Source organism: Clarias gariepinus, chromosome 21 (assembly GCF_024256425.1).
Source record: "Clarias gariepinus isolate MV-2021 ecotype Netherlands chromosome 21, CGAR_prim_01v2, whole genome shotgun sequence".
Taxonomy (NCBI): domain Eukaryota; kingdom Metazoa; phylum Chordata; class Actinopteri; order Siluriformes; family Clariidae; genus Clarias; species Clarias gariepinus.
This window is the reverse complement of record NC_071120.1, coordinates 24,254,465-24,269,890: the sequence shown is the minus strand read 5'-3', so window position 1 is coordinate 24,269,890 and position 15,426 is coordinate 24,254,465. Positions and strand designations below refer to the sequence as shown.

The following is a 15,426-nucleotide window of genomic DNA, read 5'->3' as shown; positions in this document are numbered from 1 at the left end:
CCTCTAGTGGTGGAATAGCATTGCTGCACCAACCCTCTTAACACCACTCTCAAACCAACATATATACTAATCTAAAGATTTAAACACACGTTGCATTACAGCATTGCTGAACATATAAACATCGCTTACACCTGTGTATACGCTAAACATCCCCTTACATATCTCATACAAATCTATAACACCTGCATGACATCATTACTTAACAAGTACCATACAGTAACTATTATAATTTATAAACATATGCACACCTGCATTACAGCATAACTACACATATGCACATCTGTTACACCCGCATTACAGTGTAACTAAACATATACACACCTGTAACACCTGCATTACAGCATAACTGAACATATGCACATCTGTAACAGCCGTCTCACAGTGTAACCAAACATACTAAACATAAACAAATGTGTACACCTGTTACACTTGCATTATACAGTATATATATACACACCTGTAACACCTCCATTCCAACATCCTTAAATACTGATACACTTGTTGCACTGGCATGACAGCATTTCTAAACATATATTCATCCCAGTTAGTAGAGGTAACTTGAGACAAAAAGTAAAAGAATGCATGTTTTTAAAAAATCTAATTGTTCCTATTTATTAATTTATTTAGGCAGTATGTTTACTTTAGTAAACAGTAAGTATGTTTACTTTAATGCGATCTCAAAAATTTGTAGTTTAATCAACAGCATCATCACAGTTATGACTGGTATTTATAGGTCTCCAAAATTAAAAGATATTTCAAATCCTGATCCTTTTTATTCGAGTCCCAAAAACATCTCGAAATGTTTGGCTGGCCCAGAATGTTTTTTTGCTCCATATAGAAAAGTGAGTGAACTTTAAGACCAGGTCAAATTCATACAATATTGTAATACTGTATGTATTTTAATTCTTTACTCTCTAATTTCTCCTCTGCTTCGCAATGTCGTGCTTTCAGGATAAAGCGAATACAAACAAACATAAATTCAAAAATTCGTAAAATATTTTTTTAAAGCATAAATATAAATAATGTTATAAATAATTCTAAATATTCAATTATATCTCCAGCCCTTAATCCTTTCATAGTATCACAATGTAGGTATATACATTTAATTTACAATGGATGTATTAACTTGGCCACCAGGTGTCACTGTTTTCAAACAAACAATATCAGTAAAACATACTGCAAAAGCATGTTGTTTTTTTCTTTTTGGCCCAATGCACAAATAATCCAAACATCCAAACAGTTGTTCTAATATAGCTTCAGAAATTAGTTCCTACAAATATAGGCAAATTCAACAAGCCCTTAAACACATTTATATACTATAATCCCAATGCATTATCTATACACCGTAACACTATACTGAAACCTTTACTAACAAACCCTCAGTGCTCACCTGATTTGTGGGCGGAGCGTAGGCAGGTGAGGGAGGCATTCAAGCGGGCGCACTCGTCCTCACTCGCTCCAAACTTCTGCAGCGTCTCGCACACGTCTCCATCCGACATGTCTAAGAGCGACTCGAGAGTCAACTCACCTGGCGAGATTTCCTACGACACACAGGCAGAACGAATGTTACATATGGCACATAGAATGTTGTATAACACTATGCATTAATGAGTTAACGTATACAGATATTATATTTATTGATAACAGAAATTTTTCATTTTTAATTCAAATTCAATTTTTAATGCATAAAATAAAAAAGGAACACTTAAATAAAATGAACTGTATGAACAACTCCATGAGCTAAGCTATTTATCTTGAGACCATATTATATTACGTATATTAACCCTCAGCATGACATAAAAAATGTAATCATTACATCCATTATTATCACATAATCATTAGTCACATCTAGCAAAAGTGACTAAAGAGTTTTGTATATGGTTGGTAAAAAAAATCCTGCAAATATAAAAAAATAACTATACCTACAATTTTAATATATCCATCTTTTAGGAAAGAAATCCTATAAAAGATACAACTGCTTGCTTAAGAAAGTAACATTTTAAACCATATACAACCGATTGTATATGGTGTAAAATAATAATCCAAATAAAATAATATATACTATCTTGAAATTATAATTAATAATTTATAATTATTTAAATCTGAGGATTTATCTCACAAAATGAGTTTTATACACTGTGCACAGTAAACCCCTATCCAGACCCATCCTTCTATCTGCAGTTCCTTCTTGTCACCAGCAGGGGGAAACAAAACACCATTGTATTCAGCAGGACAAAAAGAATTCTCAATCCACAAACTTTATGTAGCTGATTATGCTAAGACATAGATAAAATGTAACTATTTTAAATTTCAACACGATTTTATAAATATCCTGATTCGATATTACATTTGTCTTAAATTTTGAAATGTCAGAACTCAACTTGACAGTGAGTGTGCAGGTTGAGCGGTTCTAACAATTTTCGACTAATTTACGCTTGTGGTGTGAGACGGGTGTAAGCATGTGTAATGAGTGGGTTTGAGACTAATTCGCTCACAGAGATTGAAGAAAAAGGCAGATCGGAGGCTTTTAACACTTGTGATTTTTGATAACCTAACGCCATAAAATGTGTTTCTGTTGCGCCATTCTGAAACTTCTGCTATGTAATCAATAATTAAACCTTATAAATGTAAAAATATGTTGTTGTTTTTTTGCTTTGTTTTTATCAATACATGGCAATACGTAATTTACTACACAATTCAATTTTTTTTTCAATCTCTAACACTTATGTTAATCAAAGGAATAAAAACAGACTTTGAATGATTAAACTTTTTTTTATCATTAAGAAAAATCATTCAGAATGTCTAAAGTCTTTACAGTGTTACATTACAGTTTTTACATTCAAATCTACTTTCTTCAGACAATTTATCGTTTCTGAATAAATGTTTTCCGTTCACATGTCTCTGTCAGGCTCACAGGAGAGAAAAGAGATCTAGACAAATAAATAAAAAAATATATTCAGCTTGCTTATACGATTTTCTCATATCCATTAAAAAAAACAAATAAACTGCTTTTTGGAACTGTAAAGGTATAAACAGGGCAGTGGTGGTTCAGTCTGTTAAGGCTCTTAGTTAAGGTCGTAGTGATGCAAAGTTTGGATCATTTGAGGGACTCGGTTCTTTGAATATCGTTCATCAAAATGAACAAATCTTTTTTTCTTTGAGTCATTTAGTTCAATTTGTTCCTTTGATCGGAAATAAAATAAAATGTTACCTTTTGAATAAACAGACCCCCAACACGTCCACGTTCTTATGTAATGGAAATATTACAATGCAGCTAAGGACATATTAGGATGAACAGAATAAGCAGGTCACCCCTCATATCCTCTGGTCCGAATCGGTCATTCTTTTGTCACGTGACTCTCATAGGCGCTGAATTACACATGAAACAGAATTGAGCGGTTCTTCTCATGTGTCTTCTAGTCCGCGTTGTTTGTTCTTTTGAATCTATTGCACTGCATAGTGACTATAGGAGTCACGTGACAAAAGAATTAACAATTCAGACCAAAAGACTCGAGAGGTAACTACTTAATTCTTAATTCGCCCAGTAAAAAAATGAACAAATGACTCTATGAGACTACTCGTTTTTCTAAATCACGTTAAAGATTCGTTAAAAAAGAACCATTTGTTCATGAACGACCCATCACTATAAAGTCAGCAGTTTGAGCCCCAGCTCTGCCAGGTTTTGCTGCTGTTGGGTGCTTAAGAAAGGCACTTAATCAGGATGGAGGTCAGGACTGTACGGGGGATGTGGCAATAACTCCCAGCCAAGTTCCTGTAATGTGCGAATGGTGTTGGTGAACGACAGTCTGTACAGTTAACACAGACAGATGCATCTCTTTCACAAGTTGTGTGTTGATTTTTAGACATTAGGCGTTCACCAATCACTAAATGTTCACAGGAACATCTGCGTTGGCTCTGATTCATTCACGGACATACTGTACAGTCTCCTGTAAAACGCTTGCACCATTTAAATGTTTGACTGCACCTAAGAGTCTCCAGAAATTTCATTACAAGTCCTGGTTTGACTTGAACAACGCTTGTAGTTATTTTAGTAATAAAGAATTTTTAATACCCAAAGAAAAAGCAGTTTTTACAATTATTTTTTTTTAAATTAATGAAAAATATCGTCCTTTTTTATCTGTTTCTAGCTGGTTTCTGTTTTTATTTATATTACACCAGTTCCTTAAAAAAACCTCTCTCTTGACTCCTGTCCTGTTGCTACAGTAGATTGTGAAGCTCAAACTGAATATAAAGATCACAAACATCGTTACCTTTGACTACACCAAAGCCCAGAGACAAAAATGATTCAATAAATCTTTTATCAATAATTAAACCTTATTAATAACATATTTGAACGAGTATATATATATATATATATATATATATATATATATATATATATATATTTGTGATTTGCTTGGCAGCTGAAACTACTTTTAGGGCTGCTGTTATAGGAAATGAATCAACATGACCAATCAGATTAGAGAATTAATCAGTGCTGAGTTTAAAGCGGATTATCAGACACCACAGAACAATAGATAAGCCATAAAAAAGAGACTAAATGTGTCCTAAAGCCTCCAGATAATATGTGTTAGGCAAATTATGCTTTATTTGGCTCGTGCATTCATCCCAAGTTATTCATAGCTCAGAGAATTCTTTCAGACATCTCAAATTCATGATTTCTGATCCTTAGAACCTGTGAGACGTAACACACTAAGGACGGGTGTGTCTGAGAGTCAGTACCCACCTCTGTGACCTCTTTCCTCATGTTGACAATACGGAGCCAGTGTGTGAGACGGGGAAAGCCGTCCAGCTCCACGTTCCGCTCCTGTAAGGGCACTTTATTTTTATAGGAGAGCTGCCGGCTGAAGTACTTCACCAGCTTACCCTGAGAGAACAGACACAGAGAGAAATAAGAAGTTAAATCAGATGGTCCAGCATGCAGTGTGTGTCTCCTTCAGCATCCCCTACAACAAAAAAGTTCATCATGTGCGTCCCATCCGGGGTGTATTTCCAACTCCCTCCCAGTGTTCTGGTGTTCCCGGGGTAGGCTCTGAATATTTCTGCCTTTTTGGCTTTTAAAGTTTTACTTTATATGAATTAATAAATAAATGTGTCTAAATTATAATGTTATTTCTGGAAAAGTAAACAAATAAAATAAATTCTATTCTAATATATTCTTTATTACATCTACTTTTGGGGTTATATGTACTGTACCTATATTTTTCTTATTACTTTTTTTTTTTTTATTGGCAAAGTTGAAATTATATCGGGTCCTGATCTGTTTGCTGATTTGGAACACTGCAACAATCAATGTGGGCCAATAAAAAGCCAGAATTTAACATAATATGATATTTAAACCTAAATTTCCTAAAAAATCTTTAATGATTACAATCCTCTGACACTGGAGACTCCTTCCATGGATGTCATTAACATGCACATTTGTAAACCTGTCTCCTTGGAGCATCCAGAATACAAGTTTTTGTACATTACAGTATATGGTAATTATTAAACATACTGTATCAGAACGGCAGCATTAATGTATACCCTGAATCAAGCAGTATAGAAAATGATTCAACACCTTTTGACCAATCAGGATCAAGCATTTACCCGTACTGTATAGGGGTATCAAATAGCAATATGAAACAGAAGGACGAGGGAATCTCAGCATTCAGCTGAGTTTGTTACATAGACCTTAATATTGGGCATTAGAGGCTCAGTGGTAGGTTTTTCTCCTGCCATACGGAAAGCCCGGGTTCGAGTCCCACCCAATGCCCAAACCCCAGCCACTGCCGGTCCCAAGCCTGGATAAAATGGGAGATTTGTGTCAAAAAAGGCATCCGGTGTACAACCTTTGCCAAGTCGTGTTCGTATCAGATGGTCCGCTGTGACCGCCCCTTGGTGGGAGCAGCCGACAGACCAAGAACAAAAACAACATACCATAGACCTTAATATTCTACTAATAATTGGGGGAAAAAACGCACCGTGCATGAAACCACCTCAGTCGGATCAATGTTTCCAGATTGGCATACATTTTGAATAGGAAAAGGATATATTCTTCCGACTCACTTTTGCCCTATATAGGGGTCAAAATTAGTTCATTTCTGGGATGGAAATTTGGCTTCTATACATGATCAGTACTATCAGTAAGCACGAGCTCCCATCACCCATTATCCACTGAGATAATGAAACCAATCAACATCATCTAAACAATTACAGACAACAATGAATTCTGGTATCCAATTACTGTATAAAACAGAAGGCAGGTTTTTTATCAGAAAAACATGGAACAGCAAAGTTGGATATCGACCCCATTTATTTATATTAAATTATGTAACTTAAATAAAGAAACCCCCACGAATGTTTTACTGCGACAAAGCTGCCCAAAGATACAATTTTACAATTGCTTGTTTTTATAGCAATCTCAGCAGCAACCTCATTTCCCCTCTCGTCTGTTCCAAAAACGTCACCATCACCAGTACAGTGATCTAATCACCGGCCTGAACATCTGTCATCATCTGCACCTGTTTCTCACTGGTTCATGCCACGTACAGGGACTGGACTGATAATGAGTGAAGAAAAAGTCCTCCAGGAAACCTGCAGACCTATTCCTCAGAAGACTACATTACAAATACAAGAAGTTATATGAATAATGTGGGGGGGGGGGGGCAGTTTGTACAGTACTGTTAATAGGTAAACAAAAGTAATCTTATTAGATCAATGTAAACAGTTAAACTGGAATATATAATCAGATTAAAGAAATGTTGTCCATGTACTGAAAGTGAAGCTAATTATTATTAGATAAACTCTAAAACAGAATTAAAGTGACTAAGTTTGCCTTAAATATAAAAAAAAATGTAAAACAGACAAAATTATGTTAAATAATAATAATAATAATAATATAATTGATAATTGTATGATAACTGAATAGTCAGTTAATATCAGTTAATGAAATGTATACTTTTATTTTATAATAATAATAATAATAATAATAATTTTAAATCTGAATAAATGTGCCAAATGTTAAACATAAGCACAGCAGCTACAACAACGTCACTACTATTCATTTATTCATAAATTCAGAGGATTATTGGATTACACGCCATCCCCATTTACACCAGCCATTGTGAACACCCCCACCCACCACACACACACACACACACACACACTGCTAAGTGTTTCTGTATTATCTTCTGTCTATATCCTTAACTATATCTTTGTGTTGTTAAGTATGTCATGAGCTCCAGAGGCAACATGGGAAGGCACTGCCTGCTCCAGGCTCTCGGTTCGATCCTGAGCTCATGGTACAGTCCGTATGCAGTCTAGCACGTCTTCCATTCTTCTCATGTCCGTCTGTGTTTCCTAGAAAACACCCCAGGTGGACTGTCAATGCTACAGTAAGTTGCCCCCATCAGGTGTAAAAGTGTGTGTGTGCATGGTGCCCTGAAATGGACTGGCATGTTAACCTGGATGTTTCACACCCAGTGTTCCCAGGACACACTATGATCCAGACCAGGATTTAGCACCTTCTTAAAGTAAATAAATGGTACAAAATACTTGCTCACGCTCTGCTTATCCTGTACAGGGTCACAGGGGACTCGAGCCTATCCCAGGGGAATCAGGGCACTAGATGGGGTACACCCTGGACGGAGTGCCAGTCCATCAAAAGGCACACACAAACACACACACACACAGCAGGCAATTTGGAAAGGAACCTAATCTGCATATCTTTGGAATCTGGGAGGAAAGTACAATCAGTGGTGTACAGTATTTGTATCCCAAAACTTTCTTCAAGGTCTTTTTTCTTATTTCTTTTTAATTGTCTTAATATTCCTGCTCTATAAAAAGCTGTTGAGTGTGGTGTCATGGGTGTGATGCTAAAGACATTGATGTCACTGAGCCCTGAAGTGCCTGAATGTCACAAGACACACATACTTTCTCGTGAAAGCTCTAAAAACCATGCGGCTGAGCTGACCTCGTGCGATCATGTGATACGGTGCAAGTTATGAGACTCAGGTTCCCTATTCATTATGAATATTGTGCATGATCTGTAAGTGTATAAGATTTGCCTCTGTATGTGGTAGAACAACTGCTGTGTACTTTACTTGAGTAGTTTTATCAGCAGATACCTTAAAAGTTCTACCTTATTAACAACATGACAGGAAGCATGCTGTTTAGACAGTTTGAAATGTAAGGATGTGCCTAGCCGGCTAAAGTGGCCAAAAGTATTCAGACAGCATACGCCATGTATTATAGTTCTCCCTAAACACAGAACAGGTGATTTCACCAATTAATTCCAGCCTATCTGACTGAAGTGTTGTGCTAAATGACTAGAAAAACCAATAAAAACCTTTATATGTGACAATGGTCTTCAGCTTCTGGAGCCGTGATCTTTAGATCTAAACATCAAACAATGTTGGACAACGATGAAGAAGGCAGTAGAAGTCAAGAAACCGTCTTCTGCACATGAAGCAATCAAGCAGGGATGGAGCGAGCGAGCGACACCAGACACTGCAGACGTCTTCTGGCCTCTATGTCCAGCAGGTTTTGAATAAAATACTTTGTACTAAATATTGACTGTTTTAAAGAAATAACATTTAAAACAAAAAACAAATTATTCCAATTATCCTAATTGACATTATTTAAAAAACATAAAATTTTCACTTTTGTCTCAATACTTTTGGCCACATACAGTATATGATAAATGATGTTTACGAGTACAAAACATGATGTTATTATTTTCTTTCCTGGTTGAGCATGTATCAAATTTCTAATATATATATATATAAATATATACGTCAAGACAACATCTGATGATCTGAACATCTGATGAGGTTTCTGCTCAGGTTATTTATTAACAACTATTAATAATTAACTATGATGCTATTATCCTGTGAGAATAAGGGTTTAATATTAGCACAGTTCTCCTAGTTACACTACCTCCAAATCGTTTTTAGCCTCAGTTGTGTCCAGACTGAATCCCTCAGCCCTTTATTTTTGGCACTGAACCAGTGACCTGCTGTGACTCATTCAACTGCTGCACTTTTCTAGAAGTCTTCAGGTATCTGAGCTGGTTAGCTCAACAGAAGTGATCCTGTTTTAAAAAAACATTTAAGAATTTTATAGAAATAAAAAAAAATAGTTTAATTATTTCCATCCTTATAAAACATGTCGTATATTAATTAATAGTCTCGGAACAAACGGCCCCCGAGAGCCACAGTGCTAAAGTGCTTTCCTGATCATCTGGAGATCGCTAGTTCGATTCTCGGGTGATGCTGTAGCCTCCCGCATCCGGGGGCCTGGAGAGAGCTGATTGGCCGAGCTCTCTCAGATGGGTGGAGTGAAACTTAGAGACACTAAGTGCTCTCACATCAATCGCGGCTCTAAGCCAATCACAGGCTCTATCAGCTGATAAAGCTGTCCTATGAGTGCGTTAATCTCCCCACAGCTACATCAAATTCCTAGTTCCAGGGTTGAAACCCAAATAGCATTAAATGGAAAGCTAGTTGTCACACATACCAAGTAGTAGATCAGAAAATTGAGCCTTGTGTTAGAAGCTAGTCAGCCACAAATAAGAGAACACGGATGCTTCCGAGGCGATTCGGATCGACTTACAGTACAAGCAATTATTAAGAAGTCAAAGTGTTTTTGAATGTGGGTTTTGGCAGACAGCTGCTCTCTCCACAGTACTGGACAGACCTACCTTCACCCATGCTGCGACTGACAGTTAGTGTAATTAACAGTTATTAGACCACCAGGGACATGAAGTGATACATATAGTTAAACATCTCAGTCGTGATACAGGCTACAGATAGACCAGAACTAATTAGTGACATCACCTGTTTTGTGCACAGGGAGAACTATAATACATTGCATATATTTTTTTGAAATATTAATCAGTCTACAGGGCAGGTCTTTGGACTGTAGGGGAACTCCAAGTACCTGAAGGAAACCCAACAAGCACAGGAAGGACATGCAAACTCCATGCACACAGTTTGGACATGAAATTTAAACCCACAGCCCTTACGGTGCAAGGTGACAAAGCTAAACACAAAGCCACCATAGCAGGTTACTCCTTCTTTTTAGTATTTTATTTTCCCCTGCAGATGTTTTTCTCTTGTCCCTCCATATACCGTAAAATACAGAGTGATTTCAATTTCACAGGCTATAGAAACTCTCATCAACACTGCAGTACAGCCAGAATTGAAAAAGTTATTCCACATCCGCCTGACCCATTTCGATTGTGTGTTAAATGAAGGCCTCGTGTTTTGTTGTGTGTGTTAAAGATTATGAAACTTTTCCTCTAGGTCGCTCGGAGTCAATTGTAAATCTTTTCCTAAATCTTTTTCATAAATCTGTGATTAACTAATTGAACTTTATTGGAATATTTGGTGGCAATTTAAAATTGTGCGAAGAAACAATTTGTGTCGAATATAGACGACGAATCGGAATGTTTTCGACTGGATGTTTGTTTAATTTCCGATTTATGCTTCTTTAGTTTTGTACATGAGCTATTCACCTGTTAGCATCTTGTATATTACACATCAAAACATAAGCTGTCATTTAGCAAAAAAAATTCATATACAGTATTTAAATAATTTTAAAAAATGTCAGAATTAAGTGATATTTGACTTTCTAACTTCTGCTTATTGTTGTAACTGAAATGAAAAACATTATTGGCTAGCTCGCTAACATCTATAGTACTTCAGGAAGTATACGGCAAAGTTTTTTACAATCTGCTCAGTTACTGGGATTTTCACGCACAACCATTTCTAGGGTTACACAGAATGGTGTGAGAAGGGAAAACATCCAGTATGCGGCGGTCCTGTGGGCGAAAATGCCTTGTTGATGCTAGAGGACAGAGGAGAATGGGCCGACTGATTCAAGCTGATAGAAGAGCAACTTTGACTGAAATAACCACTCGTTACAACCGAGGTACTGTATGCAGCAAAGCATTTGTGAAGCCACAACACGCACAACCTTGAGGCGGATGGGCTACAACAGCAGAAGACCCCACCGGGTACCACTCATCTCCACTACAAATAGGAAAAAGAGGCTACAATTTGCAGGAGCTCACCAAAATTGGACAGTGGAAGACTGGAAAAATGTTGCCTGGTCTGATAAGTCTCGATTTTTGTTGAGACATTCAAATGGTAGAGTCAGAATTTGGCGTAAACAGAATGAGAACATGGATCCATCATGCCTTGTTACCACTGTGCAGGCTGGTGGTGGTGGTGGTGTAATGGTGTGGGAGATGTTTTTTTGGCACACTTTAGTGCCAATTGGGCATCGTTTAAATGCCATGGGCTACCTGAGCATTGTTTCTGACCATGTCCATCCCTTTATGACCACCATGTACCCATCCTCTGATGGCTACTTCCAGCAGGATAATGCACCATGTCACAAAGCTCGAATCATTTCAAATTGGTTTCTTGAACATGACAATTAGTTCACTGTACTAAAATGGCCCCCACAGTCACCAGATCTCAACCCAATAGAGCATCTTTGGGATGTGGTGGAACGGGAGCTTCATGCCCTGGATGTGCATCCCACAAATCTCCATCAACTGCAAGATGCTATCCTATCAATATGGGCCAACATTTCTAAAGAATGCTTTCAGCACCTTGTTGAATCAATGCCACGTAGAATTAAGGCAGTTCTGAAGGCGAAAGGGGGTCAAACACTGTATTAGTATGGTGTTCCTAATAATCCTTTAGGAGAGTGTATATGTAATATTTTATTACATATATTATTGTGAAGTAATATTGCAATTATCATAATATTAAATCAGGTAAGTATTAATGATACCATACAAAGTATTGAATAATACCATAGCATTATTTAACAGCTTCACAACAACCATCCTCATTAAACATAAGAAATTAAATGTAGCCTGTCCCTATATTAGTTTTCCTTCTTAAAACCCAAGCGCAGCATTTAAACAATACAAACTAACTTCAAATACAAGAGTTTTACATTAAACTGATCTGCACAAATCTCTGTCATCCGCCATAATTATTACTTCTAAACATACTTAGCAAATAATTCACTCCATCCACACAGATGCCAGCGTGTGAATAGTGTGGAGTACGCCACCTGTTGCATTATAAAGAAACAGTGAGGTTTTCAGCCCCAAATCCATCCAAAGTCTTCAGCAACTTCGAACACTGGCCCTAATTTTCAAAACTGATTAACACTTGCAGTGTTTTAAGACTGGTGTAAGAGAGTGTGTAATGAGTGGCTTTGAGACTAATTCGCCAACAGAGTTTAAAGAAAAAGGATGATCAAGAACTTTTTAATACACACAACTTTTGATAATAAAATCTGTTTCTGTTGCACCACTTAAAGGCTTTTGCGCTCGATACAGAAAGAGTTATGTCCAAAGCTGATCGGTCATGACCAACCAGGCCGCGTCACTGGCTTGTCATTGGTGCATCTCTATTATAAACGTAAAAAAAATATTATTATTATTATATATTTTAAAGGCAGTGTGGCGATACATAATTCTGCACACAAAAGAATCTCGATTGATAACTGAATAAATTTTCCCCATTTATAATATAATAATTCTATAATAAAATAATTCTGTTCATTCTTGCTTTTAAATGAATTCACAGTAATTAGTGTGAGCAAGAATGTTCTCAATTAAGGCCCAGAAAAGGCCCTGTGTATAGACCTGACATAATGATGTCTGTCCGCCATGGTTCGCCCACTACTTACCGGACGCCGGTGCCAAAACCCACATACAAAACCAGTCACGGAAGCACTTTCCTCAAGAAAACACATCTGCTACAAAACTTTGTCTTCTTAGTACTAGTTTCTATGTCGTACCGAATCGCCTCTGAACTGCCTGTGTTGTCTTGTTCATGGCTAACATGAGCTACAAATCCAACTACCTTCTAACAGAAATCAGAATCCCAAATCCCCCTCTAAACCCTGATCAAGGGCACTTCTTAATGTGTCTGTAACAAAGGATTGTACACCTAACATAATGTAATAGCTTTCATTTAATGCTATTACAGAGCATTTAGTTAGCTATCAATTAGCAATGCTTGTTAAAATTGTGTAAACCGGTACGTCATCTTGAATTCATTAGGTAATAGTTCAGGTTTTTTTTCCTGTTCTTAAACACCTCGAACGTAACGCAAATTCGTAGTAGCCTAATATCGTTTAAGAACGACTGTTGTGACTGATGCGATGTTACAGTAGTCACATGTCTGCAAAAGGTCCATAAAGATTTATAGTATAGCATGTACTGACCAAACAGCTCTGAAGATGTCAGTATGTGCAAAATTAGATGTAATGTTCATATCATATAGTATAAGAGAATTAACACTAGAATACAGTGTGAGGATACAGTGCAGTATTTTAGACCAAGTGTTAGTCTGCGTGCTTTAAGAACCAAAAACTCCTCCCCTCACTGTGGGGCATCCCCGCTTCCAGTCAATGCCAGAGGGAGTCCCTTGTTTTTCCCTGCCTTCTCTAGTGCTTACATTTTGGAGCTTAGCATGACGCAATTAGCAATTAAAATCCCCGGTTCGCAAATGAGGGGAAAACCTAATGCAAATGAATAAATCAATATAAGGCCTCTTTCTGTGTTCATATTATCAAGCGTGAAAACTGATGCATTTTTTCTTCTTTTTTTTTTCTTTTTTTTTTTTGCACCACCTGCAGAATGCGCCTCACTGCAGCTTCTTCGTTTAATACCCACACACACACACACACACACATGCATGCATACAGACACAAACAATCACACAAATGCACTTTTATTGCAATAAGGCAAGATGGATATTGTGTTGAGGGGTGTTATGCTGTAGAAGAGTGAATGCTGGAGGATGAGTGGAGGGTGAGTGGTTGGTGTTGTTGGTGATAGTTATAGTTAATAACCATAACATCATAGCGATTATGATAATGGTGATGGTGAATGTGATGGTGTTGGTGATGGTTTTGATTTTAATGGGGTTGGTGGGTGTGCGGATAGCAGTGATGGTGCTGGTGGTGATGGTTTTGGTTTTAATGTTGGTGGAGGTGATGGTTTTGGTTTTAATGGCGGTAGTGGTGGTGGTGGTGGTTGTAGTGGCGTTTTTCATGATTATTCTGATAGTTTTGCCTTTGGTGGTGGAGTTGGTAATGATGGTGATGGTTTTCATTATTATTCTGTCAGTTTTGATAAAGATGGTGATGGTTTTGGTTGTGATGGTTTGTGTTTTAATGGTTGTGGCAGTGAGGTTGTTGGTGATGATAGGGATGGTTTTGGAGATTATTGTGATGTCTTGGGTAATGGTGGTGAATTTGGTGATGATGGTGATAGTTCTGGTTTTTAATAGTGGTGGTGATGATGTTGATAGTTTTGGTGATGATAGCGATGGCGGTGGCGATGGCGGTAATGGTTTTGGTCATGTTCTTCATGTTTTCGCGGAGATGGGGATGGTTTTCATGATGGTGGTTACAGTGAAGGTGCAGGTGATGATTGTGATGATGGCAAGCGGCCTGTTACCTCGAGCGTGCGGATTTCTTTTTGCGTCAGGTCATTGGATGTGGCACATTTGGTCCTGAGCCCCTCCAGGCTGGAGATGCTGATGTCGATCATATTCTGCACCAGCTCGCACTGCTGCAGGGCTTTCTGCAAACTCAGGTGAGCCTCCTCGCTTTTCGTCATCTTTTCCTCATCCATCATGTTGTTTGTTTGTTTGTTTGTTTTACTGTTTGCTGATGATGATGATGCTAATAATGGACAGAGAGACTTTCTCTCAGGAGAAAACGCAAAACGCAAATGAAATCAAAACACGCACATCGGATTGGAGAAGAGGGGGAAAAAAGAAAAAAAAACGGGAACGCGTTCTAAAAATACAACAGTCTCTCTCTCTCTCTCTCACTCTCTCTCTACGTGTAAGGCGATTCCATCACCGCGGTCCGTTTCGGGTCTCCTGACGCCGTTTGCATGATCATCAGCCTGCCATAATAATCATAATCATAATCATAATAGAAATAAGAAAGAGTGTTGGGGGGGGGTAAAGAAGGAGGAGGATGAGGATGAGGAGGAGGGGGATCAGATCCTCAGTGCGGTGTCATCAGCATCAGCGACCGTCACCGTCCAGCGCGCATTCCCCCCCTCTCTCTCTCTCTCCCTATAATAAACCTTATAATTAAAAAAAAAACTGATCGATGCAGGCGGCGCGGTGTCTTGTCTCTAAGCGCGGGGTGTGTGTTTCGCCGTGTTCTGGCCGCAGGTATTCCTCCCCCTCTGTAGCAGCATCCCGGTGGCGCTCCCCCACCACCGCACCAACATGTTGCCCCGTCAATCAAACCCACAGCAACCCACAGCGCGCGCGAGAGAGACAGAGAGACAGAGAGAGAGAGCGAGACGAGTTCCCGCGAGAACACAAGCAACGTCTCGCGAGATTCAACATCAAACGCAGTGAG

General features: G+C 38.1%; 1 protein-coding gene across 2 annotated transcripts in view; it reads right to left on the bottom strand.

Annotated features, from left to right (window-relative positions):
• The window catches only part of ksr2 (kinase suppressor of ras 2), a 108,015-nt gene extending 93,066 nt beyond the window's left edge, over window positions 1–14,949 (bottom strand). For both annotated transcript variants that reach the window (XM_053481548.1, XM_053481547.1), the window contains exons 1-3: window positions 14,501–14,949; window positions 4,748–4,888; window positions 1,391–1,541 (exon numbers count right to left, since the gene is read on the bottom strand). In XM_053481548.1, the coding sequence (XP_053337523.1) occupies window positions 1,391–1,541; window positions 4,748–4,888; window positions 14,501–14,680 (472 nt within the window). In that variant the 5' untranslated portion in view covers window positions 14,681–14,949. The remainder of the gene's footprint in view (window positions 1–1,390; window positions 1,542–4,747; window positions 4,889–14,500) is intronic.
• Window positions 14,950–15,426: the final 477 nt, after the last annotated feature.